This window comes from Apis florea, unplaced genomic scaffold (assembly GCF_048593485.1).
Source record: "Apis florea isolate Af1SG1 unplaced genomic scaffold, ASM4859348v1 contig_3158_pilon, whole genome shotgun sequence".
Classification (NCBI taxonomy): Eukaryota; Metazoa; Arthropoda; class Insecta; order Hymenoptera; family Apidae; genus Apis; species Apis florea.
Genome location: NW_028256713.1, coordinates 2702234 through 2718690, shown reverse-complemented (window position 1 = coordinate 2718690; position 16457 = coordinate 2702234). Strand labels below are relative to the sequence as shown.

Below are 16457 nucleotides of genomic sequence, written 5' to 3'. Positions count from 1 at the left end.
ATAATAAATAATATAATAATTTGAATATTTTTGCATCTATTCAATTAATTTTTAAAAGAATTTATAAAAACATAATCTATGTAATAAAATAATCATAAATTTGTGTAAGTAATAAAAGATTAAATCAAATTTTGTATAATTTATAAAGTTATTTATATTAAATCGATTCGTTACAATCACGACAGTTTAGTCAATTTTGTTAGTTTTAATCTGGTATTTTAGTATTTATTTGATTTATTTAACAATGAAAATAAAATTTATTTGGTGGAAAATTATCAAGCAATATTTAACAAATTGCAGTATACATGGTGTTAAATATCTCGTAGACGATCAACTATCATATATAGAACGGTAATTGTATTTATCTAAAAATTATTATTATAAAAATTGTAGTTAAATTGATATTAATAGATTTGAATAAATAATATTATAATTTTTATATATATAAACAAAAAATTTATATACTTTAAAATTTGAGTTATATATATTGAATATATTTAATTAATCCAATGAATTATGATAAAAAGAATTTATATAATTTTATGTTTTTATAAGGATATTAATTTATTATATTAATTTACAGATTATTCTGGCTAATATTTTGTGTATTATGTTGGTGGGGTTGTACAAACATGATTAAAGATGTATTGATAAATTATGTTCAATATCCTGTTGCTTTAACTGCCGAAACTACTTATGTTGATTGGCAGATACCTTTTCCTGCCGTTGCTTTTTGTATTACTTCCGCTCCTACATTGAAAAGATATTTCAAACTGTATGTTATATTAAAATTAAAATGATTTATTATTTTATATTATAATTAAAATTAAATTTTCATAGCTCAACTCGAATTTTTTAAAGATATTTCTAAGAATATCTGTAATTATCAATTTCTAAGAATAAAATATAAATAAATGTTTTTAAGGAATCCAGGATCGTTCACTGATGCGCCTCGAAAAGTTTTTAAATATTCATCTGAAGAACTTCTATCTTTCTACGAAGAGGTGACAAAATTATTACTCATTTTTATGAAATTGAATATATTATACTTATTGAATATAGAACAAGTTAATATATTAATTATTTATATTAAATATTTATCATTATCATAGATACGTATTCCTTGTAAAGAGTTCTTTGCGGAATGTAGTTGGAACAACATGAAATTCGATTGTTGTGCTGAATTTCAGGAAATAAGAAAAACTGGTGTGGGTTATTGTCTTGCAATAAATACATTTCATTTGAAAAAATTTGACAAATCGAGCGTGCATTTTTTCGTAAATCGTACCGTGAAATATGGTGATCTCATCATTGATATTTCTGTAGATGCAAGAATGAAGCAACATCTTTATAATGGATTTACAGTTCGTATCTATTTTTTATTAATAACTTTTTAATTTAATTAATAATTCATCAATTTTCATTTTATTGCAATGATTTTAGCTGAAATTCAAAATAATTGAAATTATTAAATAATTAATCTTTAATTCTGAATGACTGTAATATAAGTTTTTATAGAGATATATAGAGATATATCTTATAAGCAATATTCAATGAAAAAAAAAAATATTCATTAAAAAATTACAATTATTATTGAAGAAATATGGCAGTATATTATAAAAACTTTTTAAAAAAACAAAAAGTAAAGCAAAAAATAAAACATATAAAAAACAAAGATTTAAACTCACATTATTGACTTTTAATAAATTTCTAAAATTTCATTAACAATGCAGTTAATTTTATCAATTATCTGAGATCATGTTAAAATAATACATAATAAATATTATTAATATTAATAATATTAATAAATGAGTATTTATAAATAAGTACGATAATAATATGAATTCATACTTATTGTTATAGTAATCAATGACGATTATCTCTGCTACATATTTTTATTTTACTATATTAAAAACAAAAATGATTTTATAATTTTTTTTCGATATTTTTCTTAATTTAGAATCTGTTCTATCACATAGAATAATGATTATGATTAGTTTTTGAAATAAATTAAAAAATACTAGCAAAAATGAATGTTTTCGGCATTTTTTTAACTTTGATTATTATTCAAACATATTTAAATGTTTATAATTTAATAATTTATCATTTTCGTGAATCGTGAGAAATCATAGAATCATTTTATGTCTGAATTGCTATATTTATAATAATACTTGAATAAGTATTACTGAATAATTATCATTGTGAAAATATAAAACATTTTCAAAGTTGAAAAATTACAATTTTTTTTAAAATTGATTGTTTTCTTAAACAATTGTGGAAAAAATATTCATATTCATTATATTAAAATTTACAAGAAATGCATATTGAAGATTATAAAATCATGAGAGATATATATTGAACAGTATTATTATTATAAATTTTGACACATTTCGAGAAAATGTTTTACTATATAATTATTTAAAAGAAAAAATAGAAGAAAAGAATTGATAAAAATTATGCAATTTTAGGTACATGTTCTCAACAATTTACAGTTACCAATATTTAAAAGCTTGAGTCATGTAATTTTAAAAATCGGACACACGACTCGAGTTGGGTTTACAATGGAAGACACATTTAATGAGGATGGTGTAAAAAAAATTGCAATCGAACACAGAGGTTGTCGATTTCCTAATGAAAAACGAACATATAATTTATTTGATATTTATAGCAGAGATTCATGCTATGTAGAAGTACGTCAATTTTTTTCTTTCATAACAAATATATCAAATATTATAATCATTATCCATTATCGATTGACTGGAGAACTTCATATAATTTATGATCCCACATTGATAGTAAAAAATGAATGCTATTTATAGGTAATTATAGAACGGATGATAAAGCTCTGTGGTTGCGTAAATTTTTATTATTTTGTGCCTCAAGGAACAAGAGTTTGTAATAGTACGGAAATGTCTTGCATATATGCTAATAAGATGAGTTTCAATATGCAATCACTTATAAATGAATGTGTTCCGGATTGCGAGGGAACATCATTGACTGTGTATGAATCCTATAAAAATATTAATGATTGAAAATGTCTTAATATAAAAAAAAATATAGATATTGTATTTTAGATTGCAAATAACATTTTTTTAAAGTATTATGTGATTTAATTTTTAAAATATTTATTAATTTTTTTTTTAAATTAACTTATAATATTCTTAAATATAATGTGATATTTTATATTATAGGGAACAATTGCTTGAATCTTATAAATATGATCCTTTAGGTGAAAAATATACACGTCTTCATTTTACTTTGCTTTCTCATCCAATGACACGATATCGTCGATATGTGGTCAACGATCTTTTAAATGTTATAGGTAATTTAATTATTATTATAAACGATTATAATTCTATCTATTTAAATCATATATCATTATTTGATAAATTTGTAAAAAAAATGAAAATTATTTATTCAAAGTTAAATATTTATGCTTCTTTTTTTTATAATATTTCCTTCATTAATGCTATTATCATTATCAAACAAATAGTGCTTCCGGCATTAATGAAGAAAAGATGTAAAGTCACCTTCAAAAGTTTAGATAAGAATCTTACAAACTACATTTTTTACTCGGATTCCATATATAGATAATATATCAATAATTTATCTAGAATGTAACTATAGAACTATAAAATATAATGTTACACAAAATATTTTGTTTCATAAAGTAATCAATTTTTTATTTGTTTGAGATAAAGATGTATATATATTATATGATGATCAAGATATAGAATATACTCATTATCATTCTTTTTAAATATCATCTTTTGCTATTATCAATTGTTTAACATATGTATCTCTCGTTGTGATTACCATATAGGAAAATTTTTACTTTTGATATATGAATATATTGAAGCTACAATTTGTTATATTATAGCAAACAACTCTGATTTTATGTTTGTAAGAAGCTTTTTGATATTTCAAGTATCGTGTATTCTTTTTTTTTTATGCCTGAAGCATTTTGCATGATATTATCTTATAATATTATATTACAAAAATTTTTTTTATTATAATTTTATAATTTGATGTTATTTTCAGTTTCGGTTGGAAGTGCAATTGGTCTTTTTATGGGCGCCAGTATTTTAAGTATCTTTGAAATACCATATTGGTTATTTATTCGTCGAGATAAAATAATATAAGATCCAAATTTTATGGATCAAAATATTAAAATATGAATAGAGATTGAGTTATATTATCTTTTTAATTATTGATTTTTTAATATTAAATATAATTATTTCACGAATTTTGCATACATATTGTATATTTCAATAAAGAAGAGATAGAGCAAATATGGTTTAATAATATAATTAGAGATAATATAACATATGTATTTCTATATTAACATGATCCGAAACTTCGTTACTGTTTTATCTCTATATTATTTGTCAATAAATATGCATACGAAATTAAAGATACAAGTATCCTCTTGTAAATACATCATAAATACATAAGGAAATCACTTTATCATTGATGCTTATATAAAGACCATTCCACGATACGATATTTACTTCTTCGACCATGTCAAAATCAGAGTTGGAAATTGAAATCGCATCAGAATGCTTGAATGGTAAAAAATTATTTTCTAATATTCATAGTTATCATAATTTGCTCACATTTCAAGAAGTGCAAACTCTAGTCAAACGTACCTCAGGTGATAAAGCAGTTGTACAGAAATACTCTCTGAGATCATATTCTGATGGAAAGCTTGGATTTCTCGGATCTCATCAAAGGCTCAACGTGGAAATTAAAACCACAAATGGAAAAGATATACTAACTTTTTTTGTTAAAACCGTACCATACGATTTACCAGTTCAAGCTGAATACGTACTCGATAAATGTGTCTTTTTGAAAGAAAAAATTTTTTACCGTGACATAGTTCCACAGTTATATCATGACTATAAAGGTGAATCATGGACTGCAACTTGTTTCTTAGTCAAAAAAAATTTATTATTATTCGAAGATTTAAGTACCAAGGGTTACTCATTAAGAAATAAATTGTTCAACAAGGAACTTATTGTGTCCAGTTTAACAACCATTGCTAAATTACATGCATGCTCTTTGTTGGCAGAAGCACGTCTTGGAAAATCTCTAAAGGAATTATATCCACAAGCTTTCGTAGAAAATGCTTTCTCCGAGACTGGAAAGACTAGCGAATGGTTTGATGTAAGTGTCAATGCTATAGTTGCCGTCGCTAAACATCTTAATTTGGATGCTAGTTTAATACCAAAAACTTGTAAAGAAGTATATGCAGCTTTGAAAACGTCGTCTATAAAAAAGAATGTAATTAGCCATGGAGATTTATGGGGAAATAATCTTATGTTCAGTAATAGTGTACCTCCAAAGTGTCTGTTGATTGATTTTCAATTGATCAGATATTCTCCTTTGGCGCATGATATAGCACAACTTCTATATCTTTGTACTGACCGTGATTTTCGAGTAACCTGGGAAGAAACTATGCTAAAGCATTACTATAGTGTATTATGTGAAACTCTGAAGTCGGCAAAAACTATTTCTGTGGAAATTCCAGCTTGGTCAGAATTAACCGAGGGAATAGAAGAACAGAGATTAGCCGCTATAATTACTGCAGCTATATATTTTCAAACTGTATTATTAGATGAGAAATTGGGAGCAAAAATTTTGGGTGATCCTAACAGTTATCATGAATTTGAATTTAAAAATAGAAACGAAACAGTACTTAAACTCATGGAAATTGATCCAATATATAATAAACGTTTAACAGAAACTGTTACTGAGTTAGTTGAATTTAGTTTTCGGTTAAATGAATTACCGAAACCAACATAATTCTTATTAGATAATTAATAGAGCACATTTATTTTTGCACTGAGGCAAGTTTTCAATAAAAATTATGTTAATTATTATAAAATATGTAAAAAAAATATATATATATATATATATATATGAACATTGTATTTGACAATGTAATAAATAATTCATGAAATAAATTGTGTCTGTATTCATTTAAGTGATTCATTAAAAAAGATTAAATTATTTATCTTGCAATTTTACAAATAATTAATTTTTTAAATGTTATTTAAAATAACATGAATAAAGAAAATCAAAACAAAATTTATACTAAATCAATGTTCAATTTCTTCTCGATCTGGAAGTATAGTTGAGAGAAAAGACCAATTATGATCAACCAGTTGCACTTTTGTTTCATCAACATCATTGATTTCAATTATAGGTGGTGATTCTTGTTTTTTTGATCGTGATAATTCTCCTTCACTTTCTTCAGCTGAATCCTCTTGTAAATCCTTCTGAATTATATTATCCCTATAAAAATTAAAATAAAAATAAGTATTATATCATAATTTTAATAAAATATTATAATAAATAACAAAAATTATTTAAATATTTGTTGGATTATTTTCAAATTTGAATTTAAGTTTGAAGTTTGAATTTTATAATTTATTTGTAATGATTTGCTATAATTTATTAAAATTAAAAATTATATCAAATTACTTATCGATTTTATCATCTATTGATTGAGTTTTAGATACAGATGACGACAATAGGGATGTAATAAATGATGTACATAACATTTTCATGGGCGGTAAAGTGTGGGCTGAAACGCTGAGGAGCTGAAACATAATTAATATTAGTTCAAATATCAAAAATCATTATATTTTTAATATATTAAAGATTTGTTTGAAATTAATTTATTTGTTTGTTTGAGAAATAAAAAATGATATAAAAAAATAAAATAGCATAAATAAAGATAAAACATGATTTGAAGAGGATAAAAAATAAGAAAGAATATGTTAATTAAAAAAATAGTTAGGAAAAATAAAAATAATATGATATACATTTATTTATGAATTTATAAATTAATGACGCGCGCTTTATTTTTTTAATCATATTTATGATGTTAGTGACGATCAATTAGTTAATTATTCTTAAGGCTGACGCACTCCCAAACGAAAATTTCTGCAATTCCTGTAATCTTCTACTTCAGATCTAGGTTGACACATTTCTTTCAACCTACACAAATATTCTTCTCATACACTAATTTTATACACTAATTTTCGTCAGAAAATAGCTAGAAAAGATATTTCATGAAGCAAAAAAATAATATTATTGCGAAAAATTTAAATACGCACTCTGTATATTTAATTTAATTTAACTTTGCTTAATCAATATATTATTAACATATTTATAAATATTGATTATTGCTAATAGATTTCTAACTAATAAAAAATTCTTTAAAGAATTGTTAATTTGAAATATTAAATAATTTGATTGATTTTAAAAAAATTTATAAAAAAAAAAATATATAGAATAAATAAAATTAACAATTGTTAAGAATGCATTAAGAATATATTTAAATGCATATATGCAGATAATGTAAAGATATAAATATAAAGATATCGTTTAGTAAAATTATATAAAAGAATAAATTATTAAAAATAAATTTAATTTCAAAGAAATAATATTAATTGTTAATAAGTTTACAAGAGAATGCCAACCAACTTAAAACAATTTAACAAGATAGAATGCTCGTTTCGACATACACCTACATATAAAAGGAATACGATTTTATTAATAGGTAATGTAACAATCAGGACAGCTCCCGCGAGAGATAAGACTTTGTTCCTAGCTTCCCCAACAGGTTCGTCCTGACCTGGTTTTATCGGAACATTTGCAAATAGTTCCGGAACAGCGTTGAAAACTACCGTTCTCCATTTTGCATCATAACGAAAATGAATAAAGGAACATATTGTCAAAAATGTTGATTCTTTATTCTTAGTTTATTAATCTTTTCAAAGAATTAATTAAAAGAAAATTTAATTAAAATCAAAACTTATCCTACATGAATGTATCATTTTTATTGGAATAAAATTATAAGAATGAAAAATTGAGAAATATTGAAAAAAAAAAAAAAAATGTATGTTAATTATTTGAATTTGGTAATAGGAACGAATTATGAGATTAGATTTAGAAATTTAAAAAAAGAAGTTTAAGAAAATATTGATTTGAATATAAATATTGAAAATAAATATATCTGGTTCTTTGTTATACATTCTTAGAATGGATTATAAAGAGAAATAGTTACGAGATGAGTGATAAAGAATTAAGTATTCTACAGAACTGACGTAATTTGTAAGAAAGTAGTGAGTTAGCGGATATCCGTCTACTGAAGTAACAACGTAGATGTTGTCTAATTAATTACAAAGTACATGTTTTACGTTCATTTTTATAACATTATTAAACATCTTTAAATTTTATGCATCTATTATTTATATTTTGAAATATTTTCATAAATATTTAAAAAAATATAAAAATAAATTGTAATATATTTTTTGAAAAGAATACAAAGAATATATGAATAAATTTCTATTATCAATATTTATTAAATTTTATTTAAACTATAAGATTTTAAATTAGTCAAGATTATTAGATTATAGTCAAAAATTATATAAATAACAAAAATATTTAATAATAAGTAAAATGTCTTTCTTTTAAATAATCAATAAAATTGTCTTATTCCAATTTATTTCTATATACACAAAATATGTAAATCAACATTTTCCTATAAATTTTTTATAAGTGCTAAAAAGATGACATAATTAATCCCTAAAAAATCTTTAAAATTAATTATTCAAAATATAATATATTTATGTTCTCCATAACGTTATTATTAATGATTATGTGACCTTAGGGACCGCAGAAACTCGGTGATGATCCTTAATTTGCTTAGCCTCCAGACGCTGAAAGCAATCTCCAAATAGGACAAGATTTAACTTTTAGACAAGCTGATATTATCGCGTTCATTTAAATGATCGCACATAGAATGAGAGAGTGTGTAAGATAGTTTCTGAACAATGTTTCTTTCTTTCTCTGTTTTCCGTCAACTTGTTGCTCCAACTCGTTCACAATAAGGGAAACTCGGTCTATCGATTTTGTATTGGTTTTAAAGCAATGAAATTTTATAACAATATACATAGATATGTCTACTCAAGTTCAATCTCCATTATTCTCGAGAATGTTTGCAATGTATGATAATCAGTTTATTTTTTAAATAACTTGTATTTTCAATCAGCCAATTAATTATATACTTATATATCTTATCATTCCAGAAAGAAGTAAAAGAATGAATAATGAAATGAAATATTATTTTTCCTTCTTTTTTTCTTCTTTATTTTATGAAAAAATATTAATATGTTGTAATTTAATATTTAGGAATTCTTTCAAACAAATTCTTCAATGTCATTTGTGAAGAAATATTTAAAACTCAGATTTTTAAAGATCTATTCAAACTGTGATTTCAAAATATATTTAGATAATTTATAAAATCAAATCGAATTTATCATTTTCTTGAATAATGCGCAATCGAAGGTTTTTTTGTCGAAGACAATGCCCTAGGTCAGAAGGACAACTGGAACGCCGTGAGAGGGTGGGAGTGCGGAGAAGTATTAAATCATAGCGAGGCCACTTCCAAAGTCAGTTCTACGTTGAACGTCCAGACAAGAAATTCTTCCTTGTAACTATTCATCGATTGTTTTATCAAAAAATTTATGATTTTCTTCTCCTATTTTTCTTTATAAACATTTTTATGAAGAGTTTTACTCAATACTTTTACTATAAAATAAAAAAATAAGAAAGAACAGGTAAATTTAAATAAAAGATAAATAAAAGATATTGAAATCTTGTAGATGATACTCTGCAATTTGTCTGATATTTTTCATTAAACTTAATTTCAGTCAATTTTTATGTTTAACAGAATTCTTCAAATATTTCATTAAAATAAGCAGTAATAAGCTCGTGATTGTGTTTCTGAAGTGAATCTTCTCGTGCATTAAAAAAAGTTAGAAGAAAATTTTGTTATCGTTAACAATATCGGTTATGAAGTTAACAGCGTGGAATTTTGTGTTGTGCATCTTGGTAACTGTTTTCTTCCTGGCGGTTACCATATCTGCATATCCTGCTAGCAATCCAGAAATAGTGAGTATCTCTTTTGATATTTTATCTTCTTCGTAAAACGTGAAATTTATATTTCGATACCACCTATAAGTTATTTCATTTTCTCTTGATTATTAAAAATTTCATTGTATATATACATTTCATATTATGTATTTTCTTTTTATTCCTTTTTCGTAAATTACTTAAATATTGTTTCTTGTTTGATGTGGATCTTGTTTGAAATTCAGCCACGTGTTGAAAATGGCGCGTGGGCAATTGATTCATAAAATTGTGTTCTTCTTAAGAAATTAGGTACATAGAAACAGTAGAAAGAACGATATAATAGACAAACACAGAAAGTCATGATCGCAATACAACCTGTAATATAGAAAGTGGGAATATCCTGCAAATATTTAGAAATTTTTAAATTGCAATATAGTTTTTTAAAATGAAGCAATTTCTTTTATTCTATCAATTATTAGTTATTTAATTTTATTTTCATTAAAAAAATAATACTAATAATAATTATATAGTTCAAAGTAATAATTGTAAAAAACCACATTTTTCTGGATCAGAAAATGTTATCATTAGGTCGAGTTTGCATGGACAAAATAAAGCAAATAGATAAAGAAGAATATACTACACGTGTATATTGATAATTTTATTTGGGATGATATAATTCAGTCATCGATATTCGAATTACAAAAAATGAAGCTATATAATAGAGTTTCAAATTAATTTTATAATTTGTTATCTGCAAAATGTATCAAAAATAAAAAGAAATTTTTAAAATTTTTTACATTCATTCTATGAATTAATAAGAAGATAAATAGAGATTCATATTTTCCGCCTGCACGTGGGATGCATATGCAAGCAAAAGTGGACATTGCTCGCAAGCGGTTCTTATTAAATCAATCTCTTTTCCTCCACTTGTATTAGTATATCTAATCAAATTGAACTGTAGGTGGTATCGTAAACAGAGTTCATACTTGTGAGAATTCCTTTGGAATCGTTCATTATTAATTTTACAAAAGAAACTTATAATTTGGCGAATTTCTTTTTAAATATTTGTAAAATATTTTTTTGTATGTCTATATATATTTACAATATAATATTTTATTATAGTATTAAAATTAGAATTAAAAATAATAAAATTAGAAGAAAACAGTAATTTTTTGTATAAAAATAATTTCAAATATTTTTTATATACAGATTTTTTTATTTACTAAAAGAAATATGTTTAAAAATTTACTAATTATGTTTAAACTCAATTCTAGTTTATATAAATGAAAATTGATTCTCTTTTTTTAATGTATCATAAAGTACATGAAATTATCATAGAAGAAGAAGTTCAAATTATAATTTTCTTTTACTGAGAAACTATTTTGCTATACCTTTATATATGCTATTTATATTTGGTAAATAATTTGAGTTTTATTAAATATAGTCAATTATTTTTTTAAGATGTATAACTTGCAGGCGATCGAAAATATGCGACAGATTCCACAATGGCACTGTTTGCGCTACAGAAAATTTGATCTCGTACGCCGCTGTCGGAATTACCGTTTAGGAAGAAAACATTGACAAATACAAAATCATCGCAATTCAGGATGGATGAATACAAATAAGTCATTATATTTTAAATTTCATCGTCCAACTATTTTAAATATTCTATTGCATATGTTTAAATTTATATAATAATGAGTAACAAGTTATAATAATATTTCTATAGAAAACTTATAAATTATTTATAAATTTAGTTCATAAATTGAGTAATATAAATAATATATATTTTAATTTAATTTTTTATATTGTATTATCTATATTAAGATTAAAATTAATCTTAAAGTTTTATTTTGTATAAATTAGAGAAGATATATATATATATATATAAATGAGAATATCTCATGAGAGATTTTTAAGATAAAAATTTTAATAAAATTTATTATTCGTTATGTTATTGATATTATTTGTACTTTTATGTTTTTTACTTAATTATTTATATTATATTATATGATAAACTGTATATAAATAAATGCTCTTTGATCTCATTATAAAATGAGAATATGTTAAAATAAAATTATTTTAATATAAATAATTATTTTCATTAAAATAAAATTATTTTTTTAATAATAAAATATTTTGGAATTAATATTACCTATTTAATAAATCATTTATTTGCTACTTAAGACATAAAAAGATATAAAAAGAATAAACATATAATTATAAAAGTATATTATAAATCCACTTACTTCTTCCACTATTCCTTTTCCTGGTACTCCTAATTGTTCATACATAAATGGCCCAGCTGTTTTCGTGTCCTTAATAGTTTTAGCCGCTATTAGATTACTAAAAGCAGTCGCAGGAACATTTGTATTTGTAGATAAAATTTCGAGAGAAATAGTCACTTCAGATTCTGGCTCCAATGTTAGTAATTCCTACAAACAAATTTACGTTTTATTACAATGCATGTAAATATTATATGCATGTATATTTATATATTTATCGTGCTACATACTTGATTAGAATCTAAAAAGAAAAGTTGTGACCTTCGTTGCCATATCCTGTATGATGAATCTCGTTTTTCTCGTAAGTGTGGTACAAAAGCGGCTGCCAAAATTGAACTATTATTTTCAATGACATTTTTTCTTGTATAGATAGGTGACGATTTTTGAGGTGTGAATATAAACACTGAAATTAATTGATTAATTCCTAATTGATTAATTTAAAAACGAAGTTTGATATTTTGTCAGACAAGTTGTAAACTTACATGAATTATCAGTTGTGAAAACAGCCATATATGTTGATTTTAGATCTGCTGTAAGAGTTGCAACTTTTAAAGATACGCTCCATATTAATGTAAGTGATAAAATATTCCACACCGCAATGTGATGTGCGGAAGCCGCTACAACAAGATGACAAGCTTCTTGTTTTCCAAATTCAATTCGTCTAACAAAATACAAATAATAATGACAATAATGTATTATTTTATTAATACTATTATTATTTATAATAATAAAACTTACGTCACTGGATACTGATATTGACTATGTGTAAGGCTACATTTAAATGTACAAGTATCTGGAGTCCACATTGTTACACTAGAATCAAAACCAATTCCAATTAATGAACCATCTATCGAGAAACCAGCATCTGATACAGGTAGATTTCTATAATCTCCTATACTATGACATTGCCAATATTTTGTTTTTTCTGCAACACATTTAATCTTAAAATTTAATATAAAATAAAACAATATAAAATAAAAATGAAATATATAAATTTTACATACTGAACATAGATAAAGGTTCTACAAGATGCCATAATTTAAATTTTTTATCTTTGCCAGTTGTAACTGCCAGTACTTCATCTTCATTGAATAATGTACTTGGTTGAAAATGCAAAGCATTAACACCACCTTCATGAGGAAGCTCAATCGATGTATTTAAAGCATACCTAATGATTAATATACTATTTTAGAATTTATAAATCGAAAAAATATTTTTTATACTTACATTTGTTGTATAACATCATATTTCCAAAATTTTAATCTTACTTCTATACATGATAAATTATCATTTCGTTCTTCAATAGTTGCCATCCACATACCATTGTTATTTAATGCTATTTTTGTAACTTCTGTATTTACAATAATTGCATTGCGTTCTTGTGTTAAAAAATTTTGTGCCGTAATATTTATCTAAGAATTTATTAATAGTTATATGCAAAATTTTTTTACGAGTTTTATCTTATTATTATTATTACTTACATTATATAATAAACTTTTTGTATGAGTATTATAAAATTGAACATGTCCAGTGCGACTATTTAATACTAAACAATTAGTACGCGGATCAACAATAAGACCAGCAGGAAATAAATCTTTAGAAGATAAACTTACACCCCATGTAAAATTTTGTATAACTGAAGTCAATTTTCTTTGTGGATTTACAACTACAATACCTATAATAATATATTATACATATTTTAAAAAGATAAATATATCTTTCTTAATAGAAAATATTAATAATGTAAACTGCAAAAGAAAATGAATGAATTATAAAATACTAAAAAATATTTATACCATTATCTAAAGTAGATACAGCGACATATAAATTATCTGGAGCTATAGTGAGATGTTTAATAGGTGCAGGTAATCGTGGAAGAAAAGATTTTTGATGTGGATTTGCTAAAACCCATTTCACTAATACACATTCTCCTCCTCCTGTATACATATGTCCTCCTATGATTTTTAATAATAGGTATATATCTTAAAATTAAAAAAAAAAAAAATTAAATATATATATACATATATAATATACCTGATTTACTGAATACTATTTCTGTAACAGGTAATGTATGCCAATGATAAACAGCTGTATAAGGTCTTGTTTGAAATAAACCTTTCCATACTACTGCACGACCAGTTGAATCTCCTGTGGCAACACATTCTTCTTCTGGATGTCCAGCAATACATGTTGGCCTTCTACCAGTTTTACCTGTTTTGTGTCTATGATAAAATCAAATAATATTTAAATATTTTAAAATAAATATTTTAAACATTAATTTTAAATATTCCATTTTTTTTATGTAAAAATATTTACAATTTGTCGATAAGATTCCTTGATGGATTTAATATATGTAAATCTACATCATGAAGAACAGCTATTAAATTTTCTCCATGATTTCCAATTATATCAATATAATATTCATGTGAATTTGTTCTGCAATAATAAGCAAAAATATATAACAAATTGAAGAAAAATTTAATTCATAAGAAGAATTCATTAAAGAAAAAGTTTCTCTTACGATATACATGTGGATTTTGTACAAACTCCATTATCTAAATCAAATAAAACTATATAAATTTTAGTATTGCATTTGGAAATATATGTTACAAGCACTTGTCGTAACTCATTTCCTTTATGAGTTTTATAATTTACTATGTGAAATGTTTTTATTTTTGGCTCTTCTTGAAATTTCAATTTCTGCAAAAAAAAAATGATAACAATAGAATTAATAAATAATAGAATATGAAAATTCTAAAAAAATATATGATTTTATATATTATCATAAAATACATTTAATATTCATACTAATTTTTTTGTAACAATTCCACTTTGACAACTCCAAAAATTTAATTCTCCATTTTCTGTGCAAGCAATGATTAGATTAGGATTTTCAGGATGTATAATTAATCCTGCAATTCTAAAACTTGCTGGTTCTAATTCTTTTACAAAATCTCCAGTTTGTGTACTATAAGCTCTTATAACATGTTTCCATACTATATACAATAATCTGTAATAATAAATGTATATTGGATAATGAACTTAAAACTCTATTTTATTCCAAGTAAAAATTATAACTGAGAAAATAAAAATATTAAAAGTTTAAGGATTTTTGCTTCCTAAAGCAATATTTTACTAAAAAATATTAAAAAAAAATTATTTATACTTAATATAATATTAAAACTTACTCTCCATCATGAGAAAAAATTGGTCGTTGGTCAATTATACTACCTCCACCTTTTCTCGTAAGAACTAAATCATCTACATCTATTATTTCAATATTTTTAGATTGGCGCCGTGTACTCAATTTCATTTGCATTTTGTTATTTAACTCGTAAAACAATAATTTTCCTAATAATTACATGTGGTATTATAAAACTCATATATTAATACAACACAACAAGATATAAAATATATGTAAAAAAATTATATTTTGACAATTACACGTGTTTAATATAATTAACCAAACCAAACGTTAATCACATGGTGCCTTATTGCAATCCAAATATTGAAACAAACTTCATATGTCATTTATACAACTGTATCAAAAAAATACCTAGATCTTTAACTATAAGAAAATTATATATTTTTTTATTAAAATAAAACTTAATAAAACTGTCTTATATATAATTTTTACATATTTAATACTTACAAATAAAAATATAAAAATATAAATAGCAAAATATATTATTTCAAAAATATGCAATCAGTTTAAAAAAATATTTATCGATGATATCAAATGAAATTATATTTTAGCGACATCTATAAAAATGAGGATCAATTCTGAAATATTGATTTAAAGACAAGAAAAGAAAATAATAAGAACAGAAAAAGATAAAGATAAAAGACAATGAATGAAAGAAAGATAAAATAGAATAAGAATAAATAATTAGCGCCATCTCTTGAAATCCTAAAGCAACATAAATTCTAAAAAAAAAAAAAAAAAAAAAAAAACACTAATTTTCAATTCTTAATTTTTTTTATATCCTTATAATTCCTATAAATTTTTAATATTTTTTTTCTGCTTTTTTTCTAAATTTATTTGTGATTAAGAAAAGATAAAAAAATATGTGACTTACTGATAGTAAACAGCATAGTGATGTACAATAACAGTTTTTCATTCATTTGAAATAATAATGTATATAATTTTGTGTTTGAAATACAAAATTTGTATGCAACTTTAAAAAATAGAATATTTGATGTGTCTAAATGATAATGCAATGGCAAAATTGTGGCAAAATTGAT

The 16457-nt window shown here is 23.5% G+C and overlaps 4 protein-coding genes across 10 annotated transcripts; 3 read left to right on the top strand and 1 right to left on the bottom strand.

Moving 5' to 3' along the window:
• The first annotated feature begins 29 nt into the window (after positions 1-29).
• ppk13 (pickpocket 13) lies at positions 30-4414 on the top strand. 4 transcript variants are annotated; one of them, XM_031919954.2, is made up of 9 exons: positions 30-104; positions 301-351; positions 584-775; positions 926-1004; positions 1113-1364; positions 2469-2690; positions 2820-3001; positions 3192-3322; positions 4042-4414. In XM_031919954.2, exons 3-9 carry the CDS (start codon positions 633-635, stop codon positions 4140-4142), a joined length of 1110 nt encoding a protein of 369 aa, XP_031775814.1. In that variant the 5' UTR covers positions 30-104; positions 301-351; positions 584-632; the 3' UTR covers positions 4143-4414. The 4 variants fall into 4 exon arrangements, 3 of the variants coding, with proteins under 3 accessions (XP_031775814.1, XP_086765432.1, XP_012349009.1); XR_015292347.1 differs by lacking the exon at positions 30-104 and having other exon boundaries at positions 229-351; positions 3230-3322; positions 4042-4075; XM_086909306.1 differs by lacking the exon at positions 30-104 and having other exon boundaries at positions 229-351; positions 1191-1364.
• On the top strand, positions 4374-5966 carry LOC100865966 (uncharacterized). Of its 2 annotated transcripts, XM_086909305.1 has the most exons (2): positions 4410-4570; positions 4655-5966. In XM_086909305.1, exons 1-2 carry the CDS (start codon positions 4522-4524, stop codon positions 5803-5805), a joined length of 1200 nt encoding a protein of 399 aa, XP_086765431.1. In that variant the 5' UTR covers positions 4410-4521; the 3' UTR covers positions 5806-5966. The 2 variants fall into 2 exon arrangements, with proteins under 2 accessions (XP_003698638.2, XP_086765431.1); XM_003698590.4 differs by having other exon boundaries at positions 4374-5966.
• l(2)05287 (WD repeat-containing protein l(2)05287) lies at positions 5963-15769 on the bottom strand. 2 transcript variants are annotated; one of them, XM_086909303.1, is made up of 16 exons: positions 15657-15769; positions 15401-15563; positions 15021-15222; positions 14734-14912; positions 14529-14648; positions 14247-14434; positions 14009-14167; positions 13694-13887; positions 13440-13624; positions 13217-13380; positions 12951-13137; positions 12695-12873; positions 12443-12615; positions 12177-12362; positions 6487-6605; positions 5963-6297 (listed from the first exon to the last, which is right to left on the bottom strand). In XM_086909303.1, exons 2-16 carry the CDS (start codon positions 15529-15531, stop codon positions 6102-6104), a joined length of 2562 nt encoding a protein of 853 aa, XP_086765429.1. In that variant the 5' UTR covers positions 15532-15563; positions 15657-15769; the 3' UTR covers positions 5963-6101. The 2 variants fall into 2 exon arrangements, with proteins under 2 accessions (XP_086765429.1, XP_003698877.1); XM_003698829.4 differs by having other exon boundaries at positions 15401-15728.
• LOC100870722 (uncharacterized) lies at positions 9468-12062 on the top strand. 2 transcript variants are annotated; one of them, XM_086909309.1, is made up of 3 exons: positions 9468-9632; positions 9746-9966; positions 11389-12062. In XM_086909309.1, exons 2-3 carry the CDS (start codon positions 9868-9870, stop codon positions 11506-11508), a joined length of 219 nt encoding a protein of 72 aa, XP_086765435.1. In that variant the 5' UTR covers positions 9468-9632; positions 9746-9867; the 3' UTR covers positions 11509-12062. The 2 variants fall into 2 exon arrangements, with proteins under 2 accessions (XP_086765435.1, XP_012349020.1); XM_012493566.3 differs by lacking the exon at positions 9468-9632 and having other exon boundaries at positions 9721-9966.
• Positions 15770-16457: the final 688 nt, after the last annotated feature.

Bases quoted from the DNA above. Each gene is read 5' to 3' on its own strand.
- ppk13 (XM_012493555.3), top strand. From the start codon at position 245: ATGAAAATAAAATTTATTTGGTGGAAAATTATCAAGCAATATTTAACA. The intron at 776-925 runs GTATGTTATATT...AATGTTTTTAAG, and splicing joins TTGAAAAGATATTTCAAACT to GAATCCAGGATCGTTCACTG. The intron at 2,691-2,819 runs GTACGTCAATTT...TGCTATTTATAG, and splicing joins GAGATTCATGCTATGTAGAA to GTAATTATAGAACGGATGAT.
- LOC100870722 (XM_086909309.1), top strand. From the start codon at position 9,868: ATGAAGTTAACAGCGTGGAATTTTGTGTTGTGCATCTTGGTAACTGTT. The intron at 9,967-11,388 runs GTGAGTATCTCT...TATTTTTTTAAG, and splicing joins CTGCTAGCAATCCAGAAATA to ATGTATAACTTGCAGGCGAT.
- LOC100865966 (XM_003698590.4), top strand. From the start codon at position 4,522: ATGTCAAAATCAGAGTTGGAAATTGAAATCGCATCAGAATGCTTGAAT.